Source organism: Schistocerca gregaria, chromosome 3 (genome assembly GCF_023897955.1).
Source record: "Schistocerca gregaria isolate iqSchGreg1 chromosome 3, iqSchGreg1.2, whole genome shotgun sequence".
NCBI lineage: Eukaryota > Metazoa > Arthropoda > Insecta > Orthoptera > Acrididae > Schistocerca > Schistocerca gregaria.
Genome location: NC_064922.1, coordinates 407,481,529 through 407,505,562, shown reverse-complemented (window position 1 = coordinate 407,505,562; position 24,034 = coordinate 407,481,529). Strand labels below are relative to the sequence as shown.

Below are 24,034 nucleotides of genomic sequence, written 5' to 3'. Positions count from 1 at the left end.
GCCGATTTAAAGGCTACCACCGAGCAAGTGTGGTGTCTGGCGGTGACACCATAATTTGAACCATTTGACAATGTAGCTACGATACAACAGAGCCACCTCATGGACAAGTAAAGTAAACAAAACAAGCGTCATGACTTCTCACTAATCAGGCTCGTTCTCATTGTTTCCTTGCTACGTATGTTAGCTGTAAATAAGCTGGAAAACGGTAATGCTAGACAAAGCGGTAGACCAGTTCACTTCCATATCTCCTTAAGTTGGCATCTCTGACCGCTGGTCCCCTGCCTGAAATTGTTCAGTAGAGGATTGTCTGTGTCCTGTTATACTTTTTGCATGCTCCTTACAGAAACACCCTGTGTAGAGTTAAAGAGGTAATGTACGATCTGTACAAGAAAAATGTTAAGAAACAGAACAAGGTTCACATGATTTACAGCCAAACATTTATACTAATTCTATGTCTTATGTTAAATGACAACAAGGGTGTTACGAAAGCAATCCGGTTATAAATTTAAAGCAATGCAGCCAAATCATGAAAACAGTTAATCCCATACGAAGGAAAGGCAGGGAGAGAGAAAACGATAAATAAGGAGAAAGAGAAATAGAGAGAGAGAGAGAGAGAGAGAAAGAGAGAGAGAGAGAGAGAGAGAGAGAGAGAGAGAGAGAGAGAGAGAGAGAAGCACTACAGAACCTGAACCCTGTCGACTTACGAGAAATCACAGCGGAAGAAAAGAAATGGCTTTTTTTTCTCTTTTCTGGACGGGCCACCGACACACGCTCTTCACCTTCACTCAAGCATTTGAGAACATAAAAGCCAGCGTGCCTACGTACTCTTGAGTCATTTTCTTCGAGGACTGAGAGAAGTTAAGATGTGGTCACTTCTACTGTGCTTCTTGCTCGCCTCGCAGGGAGTCATGATGACTGAGGATGAAACGGAGGACCCGCTAGAGGACTGGGTGGATTTTTCTGCTCTCAGCACACCATTTAGGTGTCCTTCAGGAACTGTTAATGTGAACGGCAAATGCATGAAACCTCTCCAACTATTAGAGGTAAGACACAATACTATTTACAAAATATTAAACCTTTATGAGTCAGATATTTTAGATTTGTTTTTTATTTCGATTTGTTTCGTAAGTTCAGCCCAATGCGTGTCAACTTGCAGATACGACATTGTGGCTTCTCATTTTGTTACATTTTTTCTTGTGGTTGGTTGTATGTTCTGTATGGTGTCCCAAATAAACACCGAACGCCTTTAGGGATGGGTTCCTTACAACAAAACAAGAAAAAAAGTCGAGTTAACATGGGCCCTAAAATGCTTATCGTGTGAGCTATGAACATTTGTTCGTAAGTGTTTCATACTATTGGAGACGAACAAGTGTTCATACCTCTTGAAGTATGCGGTTAAGAACCCACGGACATTTTCTTTTCTTCGTTTGCTCCATACTCCGTTCTCCCAAACGCAAAGTCCTTGCAGTAGAAGAGATCTGTGTCATAGTACTGAAGACGAACAAGAGCTCATACCTTATTGGGTACACAACTTAGAGCCCATGTTTACAAATTTTTTTTCTTGTTTTGGTGTAAGGAGACGGTTCCTAAAAACTGTCGCTGTTTTTGGGACACCCTATGGTCGCAATAATAGTAGTGTGTCAGTGGAGATGCAAAAGCATACCGTAGTTAACAAAATAGCTAATCAATTGATTCAAAAACAAGGCCGACATGATTAGAGTTGATGTGGTCACCTTGACGACAACAGCGGTCCAGTGTGACTGAAAAAATTTATTATATTCAATGAACGGTTTCTATTCTCGTGATCATCATCAAACCGAGCTAAAAAGGATGTAAAGAATATTATAATGTAAGAATAGTGAGAATATGATAATGTGTTAATAACACTATACATAACCGATCGAGGCGGGCCGTGGTTAGCACACTGAACTCGCATTCTGGAGGACGACGGTTCAGACCATGGTTCGGCCGTCCAGATCTAGGTTTGCGAGATTTCCGTAAACCGCTTCAGGCAAAATTCCTGGATGGTTCCTTCCAAAGGGCACGGCCTGTTTCCTTCTCAACTCTTCCATAAACGGAGCTTGTGCTCCGTCTCTAATGACCTCGTTGTCGACGGGACGTTAAACACTAACCTTCTCCTCCAGCACTATAAGTTGTGGTGTTGATAGACATTATATGAGAATTATCTAACGAGATACGTGCCGGTCTCCTTAAGGTTAATAAAGGAGGTAAATAATCTTCATAAGCATGACTGGCACCGTCACACTGAAATAAAAAAAAGAAACGAACAAAATGTAAAATCGTAATAATAACTCATAGGTCAAGATCTAGAGCTTTCGTTAACACACTGTGCTTATAAATACCGTACAAAAGGTGAAGGGGCTTGGCCGCTAGGTGACACTGCCCGTAAGCAGTATAACCAATGGCCTCTTACAGTGCATTACGTGGCCGCTGCCGCCTTGCCGCATTGGTAACACCGATTGCCGTCAGGTGCCCGGAGGTTAGCGCTGTCGAGCTGGGCTAGTATTTGGGTGGCTGACCATAAGGTCTTACGAGCGCTGTTGGAAAACGAGGTGTACCCAGTCCTTGTGAGGCAAAGTGAGGATTTACTAGACTGAGAAGTAGCGGCTCCTGTCTCGTAAACTGACCTACGGCCGGGAGAGCCGTGTGCTGACCACATGCCCATCCGTAATCGCATCCAGTGACGTCTGTAGGCTGAGGATGACACGGCGGCAGGCCGGTACCGTTGGGCCCTGATGGTCTGTTCAGGCGAAGTTTGATTTACATTTGTTAAGGAGATACGATGTATATTATGAATCAAAATAGGATGAGTTAGAAATGTAATTAAAAGGAGCTAGAGCTTAAACATGGATCCCCAGCAAAAGCCACTTAAAATTATAAACAATACCTCTCAAGCAGTTGTCTGCGACATATATCGTATGTAATGAAGTACAGAAAGTACCATCTCGAAACACGCCAGAAGCCACAGGCACAATGGACTCGTGAAGAAAGAACTAAGAAAACGTTTTGAGAACGGTGTCAGGGAAAGAAAACAGTCGGACAGGAAGTATTAGAGCGCGCAACAACTGCAAGAGCGTATCATTTAGTGAAAAATATGGTGTCTGTGGAAATTTGTATGTTGTTTCTCAGTTCCTTAGATTGCAGAACATTGAATAGACGTCATTTCGCGCAAATATCTACGTTGGTTATTATGAACCTGTGTTCAGTCGGCTAAATGTAGTTTTTTTCCTGCAGAAGTGTACGTTCTTTAACCGTAACATTGAAATTTCAATCGGTCTTTCCAGTATAAAATTTCCCACAGTCATCGCAATGTATTTGATAGATACCTGAATTTGAAAATTTATAAGGTTTGTTATCTTTGTTGTGTCTAATCTACAGTTTATGGGTAACTATCTGAAATCCGCACCTGCTAGTTGTGTTATTCGTTGTTTATCTAGCTGTTGAGAAACTATTTCATAATTAGTCTTCTTGACAATAATTTTGTTGCTTTTCTTTGCACTTGAGAAGGTAAACAAAGAAGAATATAAGTACATAAGAGCACAGGAACCAACACTAAAAGTAGCTGAAAAAAAAGAAATATAAGAAAGAAACAGAAATACTCCTCAATAGTTACAGGAACTAAGTGACAAAGAAGACCTGGTAATATTGCTACAGATATTTCACTGAATAAAATGTTATGCTGAAGTATTTGAGACACAGTAATTTTTTTAGAATTGTGGAAACCTACCGATTTTCTTCTTCGTATGTCAGTAAGCAAATCTCATTAAGGGGACCTGGACGAGAACGGGCTTCAGTTTTATACCTCGCTCTCAGTCCACATTACTCTTGCTCTACACTGTGGAAGAAGTTGTTGTTTCATATCAACAATAAATGACACTGTCTGAAGCTGTAAAAGGAATTTTATTGAAATATCTGTTATAGTTTAAGAATTATAGAATTTCCCTAATAAATGTTTTACAATTCACTGTCCCATTCTAGTACCATCATCATCAGTCTAATAAGATCCCAACTGTGGCAGTTTGCTGTCAACATTCTTAGGAACACATTATGTCTCTCGTTTTATATTTTGGAGTACATCTCAGGAAATAGAAAAACCCTTATAACTATTTCGTCTGAAAACTACCACTTACATTATATACAGCATGACAAACATCATTTTTGCTATGAACTGGGCACAGTACAAAGATACTATCACATTCTTCACTTGAGAGAAATTTTGTGAACATGGATAAAATCATTGTGAAGTTGAATGTACATAATGTTCTGAAAATATAGTTTCGAGAAATGAGAAGAGAATGTTTACTGTGTTTCTGACTCACCGTATGCCTCTTTCAGAACATTCCAACAGCACAATCTTGCTGCCCAGCTGCTTCGTGGTCCTCTGTAGACTTCTTCAGGAGCCTTTTCCTTACTCTGGACTTTTTAGTGGTGGCTTCCACGGCCCTTTGAGCTTCAACTAGTCGCTCACGATCCATGGCAGTCAGAGCAGCTATCATATTGCTTCCTGGTTGCGCGCCTAATTTGCCCATTACTTTGTCTTGCTGATTACACCACCATTGAAACAGATGAGAGCATCCATCACACCCATTTTGAGTACTGTCCATCCAACAAACACTGTTTTCGGTACTCATTGCCACACGCAGCTTTGGAAACTCTCATTAGGGTCTTTTGTACGGCCATGTACACATTTTCTAAGTAATTTTTTATATGAAAGGTTCCTGTATATTGGCATTATTGTTTCCATGACTAGGCTTTTGCTTGTGAAGCAGCGACAGTGAACTGAAAGGGGGCGTTATCAGTGTGGAGACATTTGTCCAACAACCGTTTAAGACTATAATAACTATTTAAAAGTTAATAAACCATACATTTCAGGAAACGGGAGAAATTTGTGTTTCAGTAAGCGGCAAAATTAGTTTTTCCATTTTTCAGTCATTTCACGTCCAAGTCCCCCATTAACGGTCGATATTACAGTACTGTAACCATCTCGAGAAAATGGATATTTTGATGTGGCAAGCATGAAATGAAGAGCTGATGAATTGAAAATAAATTAAATATGAACAATATTATCACGTTAAATTTTTTCAAATAATTTTTGGGTGCAGCAAGTACACTATCAAAGGCATCGGTACACCCTATAAAATGCGGAATCGATCAATGGATATCAAGAGAGGCGAACCCGCCGCTTAAAATGAGATGGGGAGTATTGCGTTGTCAGTAGTGCATCAGTAACAGGTGACATAGAATAGGAGTAGTTGTTGTATATAATGCGTGGACAAAATTCATAACTGAAATTCGGAATAAAATCGTTAATTGATAAATAGTTTCAGCTCATTGACGGGTCGTTTTTAGATCGATGAAACAAATACTTAATTCTGTGTGTACCCTATCCAGACATTGCGCATCGTCATAATCTGTTGGGATAAATCGCCTTTGCTGTAATGTATAACGTTAGCCATGTATCATACATACGCTGATCAACCAGAAGATTATGACCACCGACCCACTATCGATATAGAACCGCTGACATCACCTGCAAAAGAATGACTGTTAGTCAGACACACGCATAGTGCTTGTAGTATCAGTGAACGTGCTGTCCGTGTGTAGAAGGGAATGACGCGCCATCTGTCTGAGTTTGACCGATGGCAGATTTTAATGACCCGGAGGCCCCGCCCGAACATTTCAGAAATTGTGCTACTTGTCGGGTGTTCGAGGAATGCTGTGGTGAGTGGCTTCAACACGTGACGAAACCAAGGTGAAACCACGTTGAGCCGTCGTGGGGTTCGACGGCCACCCGTCATTGCAGATATCGCACGTCGTAGGCTGGGGAGATTAGTAAAACAGGACAGGCGGCTAACTATAGCGGAACTACCATCACACTCCAATTTGTACTCTTACAAATGTGTCTTAACTCACAGAGCGCCATACACTCCTGACGATGGGCCTCAGAAGCCGACGACCCATGCATGCGCCAATTTTAACAGCACGACATCGGCAACTAGGACTGAAGTGAGCACGTGACTGCGGCAGTGGTACAGCATTGCATGATCTGATGAATGCCGATAACTTCCTCATCATGCCGATGGGAGCGCACGAATCCTTGGCTTGCAGGGGAGGAACAGCTCCTTGACATCTGTTCTGCAGGATGGAGACAGTCTGGCGGCGGCTACATAATGCTCTGGGGAAGACTCACGTTGGCATTCATGGATCCAGTGAAGCTAATGCAAGGCACTACGTCTGCTAGGGATCACCGTACACTGGTTGCAGCCTACGTACATCCCTTAATGACAGTCATGTTTCCCGACGGGAGTACCATTTTTCACCAAGATAGTGCTTTGTCACAAGGCCAGGAGTGCTGTGGATTGGTTCGACGAGCACAGTGGCGAGTTGGAACTCTGTGCTGGCTCGTCAGCTCGCCAGATGTGAACCCGATCGAAAACATGTGGGATGTGAGTGAACGTGGAGTCAGAGCTCGTGGCCTTCCTCCGCCGAATTAACGGTAATTACGTGACCTGTGTGTCCAGATGTGTTTCCTACTCCCTCCAGTGACCTAGCAGTGCCTCGCTGCTTCTATGCCACGATGCGTCGCCTCTGTTATCTGTGCCAAACGTGGAAATAGCGGCTGTTCGGTAGGTCACCATACAGTCACACTTGTGTTTCGATACAAAGCGACTGACAGTGGTAACAGTGACACAGAGCATGTGCGGATGTAAACAAGGCGTATTACTCGCAACGCTAGATGTAGGAACATGGCTCACCTGTATTGTGGCTCTTAATGTTAACACGACGTTAAATCCTGTTACTCCTTCCTTGGCGTTCATACAGTGCCTCTACAACTTTTATTACTATTTTTTTATGAATAAGAGAAAAGGCGTAACCCTGGAATGAATATTTACTTTGGCTGTCTTTCTTTTCAGCCATAAATATTCGGCGTTTTGTGGCTTAAAGATTTTCTGACTCGTTCTTCTATGTTCATAAAAGTGTGGTGATATCTGTCTGTAGTATACAGGTTAACATTCAATTATTCTGTCGTATAAGAAAATGTTCAAATATGTGTGAAGTCTTATGGGACTTAACTGCTAAGTTCATCAGTCCCTTAAGCTTACACACTACTTAACCTAAATTAGCCTGAGGACAAACACACATACACCCATTCCCGAGGGAGGACTCGAACCTCCGCCCGGACCAGCCGCACAGTCCATGACTGCAGCGCCTTAGACAGCCAGGCTAATCCCGAGCGTCTGTCGTATAAGATTTCTTCTTGGAGTTATTAGAGATACGTTCCACACTAAATAACTTTAGGTGACTTTTGTGTTGGTCCTTGACAGACCATGACAACGATAGTAAGTAGGAAGCACCTTCCCGATGTTCTGCCAGATCTTATTTATTTGGTCACACTCTCCCTTTTGGTTTATTTGGCCGTTGTCGGTGGCGTACGAATTAGTTTAAAAATAGATCACATCACATAGCTAGGACGACGATTTTCGGGAATGTTTTCTTTGTTACAAGGAGAATTCCTGAACTAGTAACCCTTCTTAGTATTTCCTATGGGTCACCTGAAACGGCGGAGAGTGAAGGAGGGTAGTAGGGCACTGGTTTGTTTGTGACTAAGGGTCGCTTGGGTTGACAATTTTTTTTCTTCCTTTCTGAAATTCCATTAACGAGTTCTGAGATGCGACGCCGATTAGGAACGCCGGATGTCCTGGGAGCGATCCAAGTGCCGGACAGAAAACCTCATCCAGCGGGATCAACGCTGCGTCGGTAGCAACGACAGCGAACACTTCAAGCAACACCACCAACAGACGACATTTAAAATCCCACGGAAACAGCCAATTGAACTATGGCAACATAATCAGAAATATATTTACAAAACTTTTTGGCCACAATAAAATGTTCAGATGTGTGTGAAATCTTATGGTACTTTACTGCTAAAGTCATCAGTCCCTAAGCTTACACACTACTTAACCTAAATCATCCTAAGGCCAAATACACATACAACCATACACGAGGGTGGACTCGAACCTCCGCCAGGACCAGCCGCACAGTCCATGACTGCAGCGTCCCAGACCGCTAGGCTAATCCCGCGCAGCGCCACAATAAATATCGAACGTGGAGGTAACATAACATGGTTAAGAAACAAGGATTCACAATCAACTAATTTACGTAACAGTTTTCCACGTGCACTGCTAGTAATAAAAGTTGTCAAAGATTAGAAGACAGTATCGGCCACTCTAAGCCACCCCCATCTACTTGAGCTAGAGCTCTCACAACACGTTTAGTGAGCTTTACTTCACTTACATGTATGCTAGTAGGCCTTATTAACTAATCACTCAGCAACTCAAGACTGGTTGCTACTTAAACTAGGGGTCCAGTTAAAGCGGGAAGTTAACCATCATATAACAAGCGCACTAGCCTGACTAACAGTAATACCAGGCGTGGAGTAGTAGCCTTGACAGCAACCATCTGCTCAGGCTCATTTTTGACTGAAGCAATTAGAACAGTTCTGCGTAGGACATTGCATGTGAAAGATTAAGACCATCACTGAGGAATATAGACCACGTCGACAGCGAACGCACGTTCATTATTCCTTATGCAATACAAGGGCTCAATTTAATAATATGGACACCTCTGTACAACAACCAACACGGACAAGTGTACCAAATGTTCACCAACAAGCAACGTGGACCACATTCTTTAGTAGCAGCCAAAACACACAACGGCAATCCTGAAACCATACGCCGATCGACAGATAAGTAATTTCTAAATCACGAAAGGAACACGGAGTAGCGACAACCAATCACATGCACGTTCGTTCAACAACCAATCAACAAGATAATGACAAATTAACTGTAACGTATGTGCAACCAATATCTGCCTATTTCGTCTGTGAAAATGGACTCGATTAGCAACCTGAGCTGTCAGTAATGGTTATCTAACCGGCGTAACATTTTGTGCGTGTTGTATGAGTATCAGTTTAACTGTCATTTAAGCGTTCAACAGATCGTCACATGAAAAACTTAAAAGTAACTTTGGATAAGCTATCTGACTGCGTATTTGAATACGAAAAACTACAGGAACAACTGAACCTGTAACAATGAATACCTAAGCTAACTGACAGCGTTTTTGTGTAAGAATTCACAAGCGATACAGAATCTGGCTTGTGCAACGGAATTTACTGGACGTGACATACAGTGGTGTGTAGGTGTCTCTGTTTTGACCCTAAGTTTTGCACTCACCTCTTTAGATGACTGTCTTTTTCCATGTGGTTTACAGCAATTCGCAGCAGCACGCAGCAGCAGCGGCAAAAGCTTATTGTCACTAAGAATGAGTTTAATAAACAGTAGTTTGTTTGTGTCCTGTTAACAACTAAATTACCTGTAATAAGTGATTCCATAAACTAAATTTAAAACTTCAGAATCATCATAACCCACAACCAATAATAAACAATGATAATTACAATGATGAAACAGGTATCAATAACGGCTGAGTGTCAGATTAACAAATGCTAGATTAACAAATTATTTCAATTTCATTTACATTAACATGTCATAACCACAACATATTATTTAGATGTGGAGAGTAATTATTATTATTTTGAGGCTAAGGAGGCTTCTTTAACTGCCAAGCATAACATGGGATTATTGGAAACTTGCACTAATAATCACGAGGCTAACCATGCAATTGCTTTTGCACTATGTTGCGAATTTTACCTTGAATTCCATCTTCAAGCGTAGTTAAGCCATCTAAATCTCTCCTGGATATATATATGATATCAGACCTTGAGTGTGGTAAGGTCTGTCACCACCGACGTGAGAGCAGCGTGACACGTCTTCTCTCTCTAAGCTCTCGACCGACACTACTGCTTCCTCTCTCGCAGACAGACCTCGGCTCCCAACGATGCTTAGAATCGCGCTCCCATGTTTCGCCCTCAGATTGTTGCTATCGATATCTGAGTGCTTATGCAGTGCAAACAATATTCTTAAGTAGGATATATTGTTATTAATGTAATGAAGAGTTCAGACACACTTCTTCCATAATAAAATACATCCAGTTAAGTTTCATACCCTGTCGGACATGGTTATCGCAAACCACGTCGTCGAACAATGCTACAGTAGTAACCATGTAATGCAGAGTACTGCCTCTAGTCTCTAGTTCCTGAAGATCCGATACAAAGGAAAGCTTGGTTTTCTAGTCATTCTTCTCAAATTATATGCAACACGTATTTCCTCATTAATAAATTACTAATCTTATGGTGATACATAGGTAAGAAATCAGATTTCAGATGGCACAAAGACCACAGTCCAACATACCACACAAGACAGGCCAGTTATAAGTCACTAATCTTTCACGTAGCTGTCCCCCACCCCACCTCCCAAAAAAAGACTCTTGCTTGTGTAATCACAGATCACACATCATTGCGGAACCACTCAGGATGTGCTAAACCGATTCTCGAACAGGTGATATAGCACAGGCCAGGAACACATACGACAACCAGGTTCACCACGAAGCCACTTTGACAAAACCTTGTCGATGTTTGGCATAGCAAACAAAACCCAACCTGCGGCTGACGGAATGTGGGAGAAGCTAGTCCATAGTTTCACATTCGACAAGCAAGTAATTAAGCCATGTGATTGCGGAGAAAATTTAAAAACGCTCCTATTTCGAGGGCATACCACATAGCAGGTTTCGTTGCACGCAACTGGACTCACTACAGGATTAGTGCAGCCATTATTACGGAAATTAAATAAGGAACTTGAATCAAACTCAGATCTCAATGTACAGTTGAGATTGCCAAGCATCAGGAATAAACTGTGCCGGCCGGGGTGTCCGAGCGGTTCCGGCGCTACAGTCTGGAACCGCTCTACCGCTACGGTCGCAGGTTCGAATCCTGTCTCGGGCGTGGATGTGTGTGATGTCCTTAGGTTAATTAGGTTTACGTAGTTTTAAGTTCTAGGGGACTGATGACCTTAGAAGTTAAGTCCCATAGTGCTCAGAGCCACTCGAACCATTTTTGAACAAACTTTTGAGGACTAGACCTCCAAACGATTTGTATATATGCCAATCGTAAATACCCCGGTTACGAACGGCACTCGAAAGCGATCAAGAACGATATCACTACACGTGGTGCCTAAACCTGCCAGCAACACACACTCTCACTGTTGCGCCTGATGAGACCGACGAATGTTAATAAAAAATCCTACACGCAGCTCGCAGACCAATCAAACAATATGTATCCTCAATCACTGAACTCGCGTCGTTTGCTAAACCACCCACAGTGAAGCCAACGCGTTTCAGAATACGTGATACATAACTTATTACGAACACAGACACAAACTAAACTCACAGGGAAATCACAGAGACGTCGTCTTTCCGGTCCCTACGAGAAACTATTCTTACTACAGCTGGTAGAAAGTAAGAATTCTATCCGATGCTCCGACCATCCGACCAACGAGTAACCACCGCGGAACATCTGGACAAATTACTTGAAGCACTTCTGCTACTAGGAAGAATTCTAAACTGCAACTCCACTGCATATGAGGGTGCGATGGATAGCCTGTTACAACAAGGTATAAATATATGACTTCACGTCCCGGTCTGGAGCCCCTTGCTACGGTTCGCGCGGCTCCCTCCGTCGGAGGTTGGAGTCCTCCCTCGGGCATGTGTGTGTGTGTGTGTGTGTGTGTGTGTGTGTGTGTGTGTGTGTGTGTGTGTTGCCCTTAGCGTAAGTTATAGATTAAGTAGCGTGTAAGCCTAGGGACCGATGATCTCTGCAGTTTGGTCCTGTATGCACTTATCTCAAATTTCCCAATTTCACGTCTCGGTGATACAACGAGGAAAACCTGTCATCACAACTACTACTGCTGATGATAGAGAATGCAAACTCCCTGGCTGCTATAAAACGCCAGGCCGTGGAAACAGCCGCTAGAGAGGGTCTCTCTGACAGACAGGGCCGCGGATGATAGATGGCAGGAATACAAAAATCCGTGCGAGGCACGACAACAAGGAACACAAAGATCGTGCCTCGATACCAGCTTGCCCTCCTGCAACTTATTAATGGCTTACTTGGAACTGGAGGGGGGGGGGGGGGGGAATGAAAGAACGAATGGTCTCAAGTAGCTTACCTTCGGGGTAGAGAGTGAAAATCACCAAGTGCATCCAGATACTAAATTTCGATGGCCGATAAAGCAATCAAAATCATCACTAAGGATACACCATGGATTGTAAGCCCTCGTTATAGGAGTCGCGGAAAACTTCCGGAGCCACGATATCACTTCGTTCTGCAACTCAGCGTCGTTGTGGAAACGTTTTCCTACTAGAACGTGCTTAATAAGACGGAAGAGGCGTTCGCTGTAAGGGTTCTTGCACTGTCGTGCTGAAGAATAATCTGTCTTGTCAACATCCCACACCTATTTTGGATGGCCCCTCTCAGATTTTCCATTTTCTGACAATACCGATCAATATTTACGGTTTCCGCTCGCGGTAACGGCAAAATCTCGTACAGGAGGATAGAAGACAGTAGACAGTGCACATGATTTTTGTTTTTGACAGAGATTGCCTGTTTCACAAATGCACTACTATGCCACCACCGCATGAGTGGTTTTATTGTTTCTGGCTTGGCATGTGACACCAATTTTCATCACCAGTAACTCGTCACCTTTATCTGCCTCCCGCTGTAGGGATATCAATGCTTCTGCATCCGTTCCGTTTTATGTTCATCTTTCAGTTGCTTTGGCACCCGTCGTACGCTCACTTCATGAAAACCAAGCCACCGGGAGACAATATTATGCAACAGCGAGCGAGACATCTGGGGAAACTTATGAGAGAGTTCTGAAACTGTAAAGCACCGGTTCTGCAAAATTGCATTCTGCGCACTTTCCATCAGCTGTAGCACCACAATGGACGGTCGGCCACTACGGTCTTCACCGTGAATATTGCTTCGTCCTTCAGTGAATTGCCCGCATACTATCGCTCATAATGTCGTGTCCACATACATGGCACAATTGGCGATGGAGCTCTGCTGGAGAGTGTTTTTGAGCGTACAAAAATCGGATAACTGCACGAACCTCGCAGTTGGCGGGTGACAACAACAGAGCGCCATTTTATTCTAGCACTGTGCGAAAGCCACTGCCCGATCAGTACTGAAACTGCACCAAATTATTCCCACAAACCTCCTACCGAACTAATCATATCATCCCTGGGCGCTATTTGAACTTGATTCACCTCGTTTTTTCCAAGAATCAAGAGCATCAACCAAAATTTTTAGATAGTTATACCTTTATTGTAAGGCGAATGCCGGAAGTAGACTCCCCTCCTAGTTATTCAACCAGGGAAGCTCTCTGTGTGCGGTTTTCAACTGGGTGGGACATTTGATTGGCAAGAAAAGTGTTACCCCACAATTACCCTTCCTCTCGTTAGCATGGAATAATAATAAAATAATAATAATAGTATATAATTTCAATAATCGTAGTCCTACTACAAAGAAATTCAGAACAAAATTTTCAGTCGTACGAGTGCTGTACTTCGATTGGCGTTTTGAGCATCCTACACCCTTACCATTAGTCTCTGAAAGTGGCACTTAGTTAGAAGTTGTGGAACACATCGAAAATAAATGTCAACTTCACTTACGACACCATAACAAAGTAAACAAAGATGAAAGTGCTTACCGAATCTCGCCTACAGCAAGAACCGTCCAGCCAATGTCAAGAAGAAATCACAATTCGTAAGTAAACATCAAATGAATCCGAAACAATTCCTTGGAAACAAAATCCAGTTGTCGACGAGTATAATGGATCCTGTCACGAACAAGAGCTACGACAGCGCATTGCTTGATGCGGTAGCCGGAAGGAAAATAAAACGATGCACAGCTTTGGAAAACGTTGGAACAGTATTTGTATCACAACATCTCAGCATTTGGCGATGTTTCAACGTTTCCGTGACTCTAATACCATACGTGGACTTTCTATGAAAATCTCATGGGGAAAGCATTTAACGACGCAGCTTTATCATTGCTAGGGAAAGGTTTAAATTTTGCGACGACGCCCAAGAGTTTGCCAATGGTTTATTTTACTAGTTCTATTGAATAGCATACTTTTAAACTGCTTCCTGATGTTGCAGAGGAGGTCAGGAGGGGGGCTTGTCATGTGTTGACTGAGGTACGACTCCCAAGAGTAATATCACAGCAACTGAGAGAACTGCTTTATGTTCACTTGGAGCTGATCCGAATGTTGTTATTTTACCCGCAGACAGAGGCAATGCTACCTTGTTTTGGACAAGGAGAATTACTTTCAAAAGATGCAGTGTTTACTGTCTGATTCCCCGTATCACAGGACCCCTGCTGACCCCACGAAAAGTGTTGATAGAAAGACTAACAGCCTATGAGGAAATGTTTCTTTTCGCAAAACACTGTGAAGTGTCTTAATTCTTATTAAGCTAAACCCCTTAAAGTTGTATGGCCTTCCTTAGGTCCACATAGAAGTGATTCTTCTTCGTCCGATTGTAACGTAGGAGCTCCGATATATCGTGTTGAACAACATAGTAGGTCGGTGAGAGCATCACATTAATAACTCCACGGATTTCTTACATCGATAGAGAGAATGCGTTTGAATGATTCTTCATATTTTAATAAGTTTTGCCGTGGTCTCCCTCCTCATTGGTGTTCCTCAGTCTAATACGTTACGGCTGTTGAAAAACCGAAACGTTTTCTACATATGTTGACTTCCACTTACTTGTTATTCAAAGACCAGTACCACGAGCAGACAGATGGAGTTTGGACGGGAAGACGATCGCCACTTGGTACTTCCAATTTCTGTGTGGAACACTTCGCGTAATGTGCCTTGAAGTCTGTGGCTTTGAAACCTGTGTGCTTTTTCTATTATGTAAACAATATTTTTGTTGTTTGGTCTCGTGGCAGTGAGAAATGGAACGATTTTCGAAAACGTGAATGCAGTTCACTCAGATATTGGCCTCACGATGGAACTGTAAAGGATGGCTGTCTTCGCTCCCTTGATGTTGATCAAGAGGAAGGATGATGGTACGTTGGTACAATCCGTCTATTCTACTCACATGGAGTCGCATCTGCAGACTGACAGCTGTCACCATTCGGCTCAGCGTGAAGGGGTATCCTGTACCTTGGCTCACAGGGCCCTTGTCATCTCTAACCCTGAGAGCGTCAGCTGAGTTAGCCCATTTCGAGTTTAACTTTCGTCAGTATGGTTTTATTGAAAGACAGATGAGGCGTGCGCTGCACTATCGATCAACTGCGCACCGTGCGAGTGATGATAATACCGAGGTGTGTACAGGGAGCATTTCTAATTATGATTGGTCGTATTTTCTGGAAGTATGTTATGAAATGCTTTTTTCGACCACCATATAAGATTAGGATCCTTTTACGTTCGGTAAAGGATGAACTTGGTTTGCGTAAGGCGGGTGTCTACCGCATGCCATACATTCATAACAGTGTGAGGACTGCAGGGATCAGTGTATTGAGCTTAAGCATTACACAACAGCCGAGCAATTCCGCCGTTGCAGAACATTGTTTCGGCACCGGTCATCCTATGGAATATGCACTGTAGTTCTAAAGAAACTGGGATTGGCAGACGTATTCAAAGAGAGAGATATATAAATGGGCAGAACACAGAACTGCAGTCGGCAACGCCTATGTAAGACTAAAGTGTGGGTGAGTTGCTAGAGCGGTTACTGTGGTTTCAATGGCAGGTTATCAAGATTTAAGTGCGTTCGAACGTGGTATTAAAGACGGTGCACGAGCGATGGGCTACAGCATTTTCGAGGAGGCTATGAAGTGGGTATTTTCCCGTACGACGATTTCACGAGTGTGCCGTGAGTATCAGGAATCCGATAAAACATCTAATCGCAGACATTGCTGAAAACCAGAAAAGGATCCTGCAAGAACAGACCAACGACGACTGAAGAGAATCATTTAGCGTGACAGAAGTGTAACCCTTCCGCAAGCTGCTGCAGATTTCAGTGCTAATCATTCAACGACACATCGTCGATATGGGCTTTCGGAGCCGACGCCTACTACTGTTCGCTTGAAAAATGCACGACGCCAAGCTTTACACTTCGCCTGGGTCCGTCATTACCGACAATGGATGGTTAATGACTGGAAACTTTTGTATGGTCCGTCAAGTGTCGTTGCAAATTGTATCGAGCGGATGGGTGTGGACGGGCATGGGGGATGGATCTGTACGGGTATCGAGTCAGCCTCATGAATCGATGTACCCAGAATAATGTTAAAACTGGTGGAAGCTCTGTACTGGTGTGGGGCTTGTGCAGTTGGAGTGATATGGGACCTTTGATACGTCTACATGCGACTCTGACAAGGTGACTCGTACTTAAGCATCCTGTCTTATCACCTGCATCCATTCATGTCCATTGTGTATTGCCACGGACTAGGTCAATCCCAGCAGGACAGTGTGACATCCCACACGTCCACAATTGCTACAAAATGGCTCCACGAACATTCTTATCAGTTTATAGACGTACGCTGGCCACACCAACTCCCCAGACGTGAACATTATTGAGTATTTCTGGGATGCCTTGCAACGTGCTGTTCGAAGAGATCTCCACCCCCTCCTACACTTACGGACTTATGGATGGCCCTGCAGGATTCGTGGTGTCAGTCCTCTCAAGCATGCCTTCAGACATTAATCCAGTCCATGCTACGCCGTAATGTGACACTCCTGTCGTGTTGCGGCCGTAGTGCGTGCTCGCGTTGGCCCTACACTATGTTAGCCAGCTGTACCAGTTTCTTTAGCTCTTCTGTGTAATAACACCGAGAGCCAGCGTGGACTTCCAGCAAATTGGGGTAGTGTTGTTAAGGAGGATTTGAAATTTAATTAGCATGTAATGTTAGAAAGAGAAAAGGTTGTTTTAGTTTCAATTTCCGCCGGACCGCCGCTCCCTCCCGTGCCAGAGTAAATACTACGTCAACCGTCGATTAATAATTTCACTATCGATAGCTTCTGACGTCACTCATCTTTGGTTTGTGATGGCTCTCATGTTTGTCATTGTGCGTGCGTGTGTGTGTGTGTGTGTGTGTCATCTTTCCGGAGTTTCTCTGCGAGCAGAGAATTCAGATCCTTTTCTACAGCCATTTCCTACTTCAGTTATGCCTTGAAAATGGCAGGTTGTGCTCCTGTCGAAATACTGGAGGTGGTCGATGACGTCACCCTACTGCATTCCCGAAATTATTAGAAAAATCAACACGATGTGCACTGAAGTTCACTCCACTTCTTAACCACAATGTAGACCTTACAAAAGTCAGTGACAACTATCTGGCTTCGTTGAAGGGTAATTCATTAACGATCATACACAATCATAATTAAATTACATTAGGTAATATATAATTTTTGTTACAATAGATTTATAGTGAGGAGATATTCCAGGATGCATAACATGTGAGAAAACAAGAATATTTGGAAACAGAAACGGATTTGCTAATATACCTTCCCCAGATTTAAAGTGAAAAAATTGTCCTAATGGATGTCGAATAAGTCAAAAAATCTTAAACATATATCCATTTAAAAGGTATTAGCTAACTTCTTTTCACGAAACATGTAAATGTTATATACACCGATGTGGATATGATAATCCTTAGGCTGTTGTAGGCGTACTTCATGAAATGGAGAAATCATTCCACAACTCTTATTTAGAATGATCACATCAGCACACTGCAGTTAACGTTCCCCTGTAGATGCGCTTCAGAAACCTATCAAAAACTGTATGTGAACTGGAAAATCGCGAAATTCTCTTTAACTGCAGCGACGGTTTGGTCTACCCGATGACAAGAAAAACTGCTGTTAAAACAAAGGTGAAGTCAAGCTGTATGGTAGTGTCAGCGCATTTCTCTCTTAGCCAATATTACACAGTACTTCACAAATTTAAATAGCACGCCTTTGGCAACAAACAAATTTGAATTGTACGTAATCTTTGTACTTTCAGTTTCTTACAAAAAATACGTTTTCGAGTTTCAGCAGTCGTGTCATGGACTCATTCTTCCTTAGCAGCTGGACTTACATTAAATAATGTTTTGTTTGTCGAGGGATTAAAAGAACTGGAAGAGACAAAAGGCCACTTTAGTAATGTTTCTCAATATGTATCAAGGAATCGAATGGTTATCCTATACTCTTAAAACAGAACTGATCGATGACAAGCGAGTGTATACCTCGTTCCACATAAATTTTTGCTTCAAACAGAGTAAAGGCTGTGTTCTATTGGAGACATAACGGTAGGGTAAAGTTTCAAGTGGATTACGGTTAGTTGGTCTGGGGTATAAAGGGACAAAACTACAAGATTTCGGTCCCAAGCGGCTTATGGAGACGCCATTTACACTCCTGGAAATTGAAATAAGAACACCGTGAATTCATTGTCCCAGGAAGGGGAAACTTTATTGACACATTCCTGGGGTCAGATACATCACATGATCACACTGACAGAACCACAGGCACATAGACACAGGCAACAGAGCATGCACAATATCGGCACTAATACAGTGTATATCCACCTTTCGCAGCAATGCAGGCTGATATTCTCCCATGGAGACGATCGTAGAGGTGCTGGATGTAGTCCTGTGGAACGGCTTGCCATGCCATTTCCACCTGGCGCATCAGTTGGACCAGCGTTCGTGCTGGACGTGCAGACCGCGTGAGACGACGCTTCATCCAGACCCAAACATGCTCAATGGGGGACAGATCCGGAGATCTTGCCGACCAGGGTAGTTGACTTACACCTTCTAAAGCACGTTGGGTGGCACGGGATACATGCGGACGTGCATTGTCCTGTTGGAACAGCAAGTTCCCTTGCCGGTGTAGGAATGGTAGAACGATGGGTTCGATGACGGTTTGGATGTACCGTGCACTATTCAGTGTCCCCTCGACGATCACCAGAGGTGTACGGCCAGTGTAGGAGATCGCTCCCCACACCATGATGCCGGGTGTTGGCCCTGTGTGCCTCGGTCGTATGCAGTCCTGATTGTGGCGCTCACCTGCACGGCGCCTAACACGCATACGACCATCATTGGCACCAAGGCAGAAGCGACTCTCATCGCTGAAGACGACACGTCTCCATTCGTCCCTCCATTCACGCCTGTCGCGACACTACTGGAGGCGGGCTGCACGATGTTGGGGCGTGAGCGGAAGACGGCCTAACGGTGTGCGGGACCGTAGCCCAGCTTCATGGAGACGGTTGCGAATGATCCTTGCGGATACCCCAGGAGCAACAGTGTCCCTAATTTTCTGGGGAGTGGCGGTGCGGTTCTCTACGGCACTGCGTAGGATCCTACGGTCTTGGCGTGCATCCGTGCGTCGCTGCGGTCCGGTCCCAGGTCGACGGGCACGTGCACCTTCCGCCGACCACTGGCGACAATATCGATGTACTGTGGAGACCTCACGCCCCACGTGTTGAGCAATTCGGTGGTACGTTCACCCGGCCTCCCACATGCCGACTATACGCCCTCGCTCAAAGTCCGTCAACTGCACATACAGTTCACGTCCACGCTGTCGCGGCATGCTACCAGTGTTAAAGACTGCGATGGAGCTCCGTATGCCACGGCAAACTGGCTGACACTGACGGCGGCGGTGCACAAATGCTGCGCAGCTGGCGCCATTCGACGGCCAACACCGCGGTTCCTGGTGTGTCCGCTGTGCCGTGCGTGTGATCATTGCTTGTACAGCCCTCTCGCAGTGTCCGGAGCCAGTATGGTGGGTCTGACACACCGGTGTCAACGTGTTCTTTTTTCCATTTCCAGGAGTGTAGTTCCTGGGCGGTTCCAGAGAAACCAAAAAAAGGCTTTTTCACCATTTCTTCGCCGTCAGCAGGGGATATGTTAGTATCTAACTTCAGCAAACTGCTCAAATTTTAACGGCTTATTCTGTGGGCATTTATCTAGAAGCGCCATTTTCCCTTTCGTAAATGTTTATCCGTATTCGGGAAACACCTAAAAACGTGTTTTTTTTCTCCAAATACCGACCCGCTGATTCTAAGACGGTCATGCAAAGCAAATTCCTGAAAATTTTACGATATATTTCTAAGAAGCCGATCACAAACAACTTCGAAACTTCTATTGATATCTTTATCCGTCTTCGATGTTCAAAGTTATCTTACTTGTACACATAAAACACGCACGTAAAATTCGCTGTGAGTGACGTAGCACGGAGAAATATTCTGTGAGGTATCTCCGTCATCATCGGTAGAGTCCTTGGAACCTCACGTTGTGGTACTGACGTACAGGCAAAATTCTTCTGCAAATAAACTCTTGTCCGAGGTGTAAAATTAATTTTGTGTTATTTCAAATCCACATGAGTAAACAATCAAAATTTTAGTAACCCATAAGGTTTTTTTCGTATGAATGAGATGCCATGCTGTAGCAGGGAAAACATGTGAACCAGCGGAAAAATGTTACTATCGGAACACAAAAATGACGAAAATGCTTCTCTTTACAACACTAGAAAGTTTGGTACCAATTCCGTCATTCTACCTTCCTCAGCACCTTTAAAGTCCGCCCCCGGTAGCTGAGTGGTCAGCGTGATAGAATGTCAATCCTTAGGACCCGGGTTCCATTCCCTGCTGGGTTAGAGATTTCCTCCGCTTAGGGACTGGGTGTTGTATTGTCCTAATCATAATCATTTCATCTCCATCGGCGCGTAAGCCGCCGAAGTGGCGTCAAATCGAAAGACTTGCACCCGCGAATGGTCTACCCGACGGGAGGCCCTAGTCATAAGACATTTACATTTAGCGCCTTTAAAAATTTTCCCAAATCTTTCAGCGTACAAACATATTCTCTCATTTTTATCCTGGGAGAGAAGGAGACAATGGCAGTGGGAAAGAACCGAAAAAGTAATAAATACCGGTAGACTGTAGACCGTGATTGTGGTATAGAATGACCCAAAAGGGGCAGTGACAGTGTGAGAGAAAGAGAGGGACACAGTGGCAGTGCAACATATTTGACAGTGACAGAACAGTGCTAGGAAAAGAGTGAGGGTGACAGTGCCAGTGGGAGAGGAATAAAGTGAAGAAGAAAGTGGAAGTGGCTAATGCCCGTTGATAATGATAGACAGATTCTGTGACAATGGCAACACGGAGGAGAGATACAGTGGCAGTGAGAAGAGACAGCAGCAGCTGGAAGAAGTGAATGGGATAATATCAGTTAGAGAGAAGGAGAGCAAGAGGGAGGTAGCGACAATGAGAGGAGACTATGGTAGTAGAAAGAACCAAGATTGTGGCTGAGAGAGGAGACGCCGGGGAGAGACACAAGAGATAATTATAATGACATGGGCTGAATGAGTGAGTGAGAATGGATAAATGTGAGTGGCTGGGTACGAGTGGCTTACAGCAAAGGACTTGTGTGTGTGTGTGTGTGTGTGTGAGAGAGAGAGAGAGAGAGAGAGAGAGAGAGAGAGAACGAGCTACAGTTGGAAGAGCTTGTGGGAATAAGAGGTGAGGTGAATATTAAAATGAGCACAACATTAGCATACCAAAATTTCTGTGAAATTTTGCAGACGTGTTGAGGAAGGTAGAATCAGGCAGCTCGTATCCCATTTTCAGAGTTTCTTAAAAACGAGGACATTCGCCTTTTTGTGCTCCGGTAGGAGGACTTTACTCTTGTTTGTTACAGCAACATCAAGAACGAACTGAAACGCGTACCTAACCTCGTCTGGAAATCGTTTCAGCATTTGAAACTAGGAGATAAATCATATGTTTTATTGTGTCTTTAGTTGTCGGTCCTGAAATTTAAAGAGCAGATATGCTTATGTGGTGAACTGTACCGATTCGGTGCTGTAATCGAAAAAATATTTCTGGCGCTTAAGTGTTTCGATGTACTTAACTAAAGGAACATCAAATTTTGTGTAAATAAAGTATTTCCTACAAAATTCATCATTAATAATGTAGCGATAAAAAACTTTTCCTCCAGTTTCTTGTTTCTAACGAAGATTTTCATTTTATACATTGCAACGAAAGAAGTCACGGGAAAGCTATAGCGAACTATGATCCAGAAATTAGGATAGTACCGTAGTGATGAGACACTTTGTAAAGCCTTGACACTCAGTTTCATTACTTTTCACTTTTTCCTCATATATTCTTCGTCTCACACTAGAAATGTTGCAGAATGCAGTGATATTGTATTGTGTCTTTTATTTGTGTAATTATCGTTCCTGTACGTATCTCTCTGATGTTTTGGCTCACTTATGCAAGTATTTAACACAATATGTTGTATATGGACAAAAAGTTAAAGCAATGTGATGTATATCCGATTACATGGTGACTGTGAGAGATCGGAATTGCTAAAAGTAAAAATGAGCGCCGGCCGTTGTGGCCGAGCGGTTCTAAGCGCTTCAGTTTGGAACTGCGCGACCGCTATAGCCACAGGTTCGAATCCTGCCTCGGGCATGGATGTGTGTGATGTCCTTAGGTTAGTTAGGTTTAAGTAGTTCTAAGTTCTAGGGGACTGATGACCTCAGCTGTTAAGTCCCATAATGCTCAGAGCCATTTGAACCTTTTTTTTTTTTTTAGAATGACCTTGCAATCCCACCGCGCTGCGATGAAAATCCACTGAAGAGCCTAACAAACTGGTACACCTGCCTAATATCGTGTAAGACTCCCGCGAGAGCCCAGGAGTGCCACATCAGGACGTAGCAAGGACTCAACTAACGTTGAGGTAGAACTGGAGGTAATTGATACCTTGAATCCTGCAGAACTGTCCATAAATCCGTAAGGGTGCGAGGGAGTGGAGATCTCTTCTAAACAGTACGTTGCAAGGCATCCCAGATATGCTCAATAATGTTTATGTTTGTGGAGTCTGGTGGCCATCGGACGTGTTTAAATACAGAATAGTGTTTGTGGAACTACACTGCAGTAATTGTGGAAGTAAGGGGTGTCGCATTGTACTGCTGTAATTCCCAAGTCTGACGCAATGGACAGAGGACATGAATGGATGCAGGAGTTCAGACAGGGTGCTTACGTAGGTGTCACTTTGTCAGAGTCATATCTAGACGTATCAAGGCTCCCATATCTCTCGAACTGCACACGCCCAACACCATTACAGAGACTCAACTAGCTTAAACAGTCCCCTACTAATAGTCAGGGTCTATTGAGTCATAAGGTTGTCTTTATACCCGTACACGTCCATCCGCTCGATACAATTTGAAACGAGGCTCGCACGACCAGACAACATGTTTCCAGTCATGAACTGTACAATGTCAATGCCGACGCGCCCAGGCGATGCATAAAGCTTTGTGTCTTGCAGTCATCAAGGGTATACCAGTGGGCCTTCTGTTTCGAAAGACCATATAAATGACGTTTTGTTGAATAGTTAGCACATTGACACTTGTTGGTGGCCCGGAATTGAAATTTGCATCAATTTATGGAAGGGTTGAACCTTTGTCACGTTGAATGACTCTCTTCAGTTGTCCGTTGATCCCGTTCATGCAGGATCTTTTTCCAGCCGCAGTGTTATAAGAGATTTGATATTTTACCGGTTTCCTGATATTCACGGTACACTCGTGAAATGGTCGTACGGGAAAATCCCCACCTCATCGCTACCTCAGAGCTGCTGTGTCCCATCGCTCATGCGCGACTGTAAAACCAAGTTCAAACTCACTTCAATCTAGTCGTTCTAGCAGTAGTAACTGATCTAACAACTGCGCCAGCACCTGTTGTCTTATATAGCCGTTACCGACCGCAGCGCCGTATTCTGCCTGTTTACATATCTTTGTATTTGAATACGCATGTCCATACCAGTTTCTTTGGCGCTTCGGTGTATAAGGAAGTGCTACGCGTCGCCCGCGAAAGCCAGATTGTGTGCAAAAACTAACCCGGTGACCTCCACGTCGAAACTGGTGGTTGTTAAAGCGAGCGGGAACGTGTCCTTGCTGTTACTGCTGCCTGAGACAGTACTCGGGCAACATGTGGTCGCCGCTTGTGCTGTGCGTGGTTGTACTCCTGTCGGCTGCGTCCTCTGTCAAACAGGAGGCCCAAGTCCCACCAATTGAGGCGCGTTTGT

At 43.8% G+C, this 24,034-nt stretch overlaps 1 protein-coding gene across 1 annotated transcript; it reads left to right on the top strand.

Annotated features, from left to right (window-relative positions):
* The first annotated feature begins 760 nt into the window (after window positions 1-760).
* Window positions 761-22,696, top strand: LOC126354308 (uncharacterized). Its single transcript, XM_050003863.1, has 2 exons — window positions 761-1,043; window positions 22,546-22,696. The coding sequence occupies exons 1-2, from the start codon at window positions 864-866 to the stop codon at window positions 22,666-22,668; spliced, it is 303 nt and encodes a 100-aa protein (XP_049859820.1). The 5' UTR covers window positions 761-863; the 3' UTR covers window positions 22,669-22,696.
* Window positions 22,697-24,034: the final 1,338 nt, after the last annotated feature.

Excerpts from the sequence above, each read along its gene's own strand:
- LOC126354308 (XM_050003863.1), top strand. The coding sequence starts at position 864 with ATGTGGTCACTTCTACTGTGCTTCTTGCTCGCCTCGCAGGGAGTCATG. Across the intron at positions 1,044-22,545 it reads AACCTCTCCAACTATTAGAG|AATGACCTTGCAATCCCACC; the intron begins GTAAGACACAAT and ends TTTTTTTTTTAG.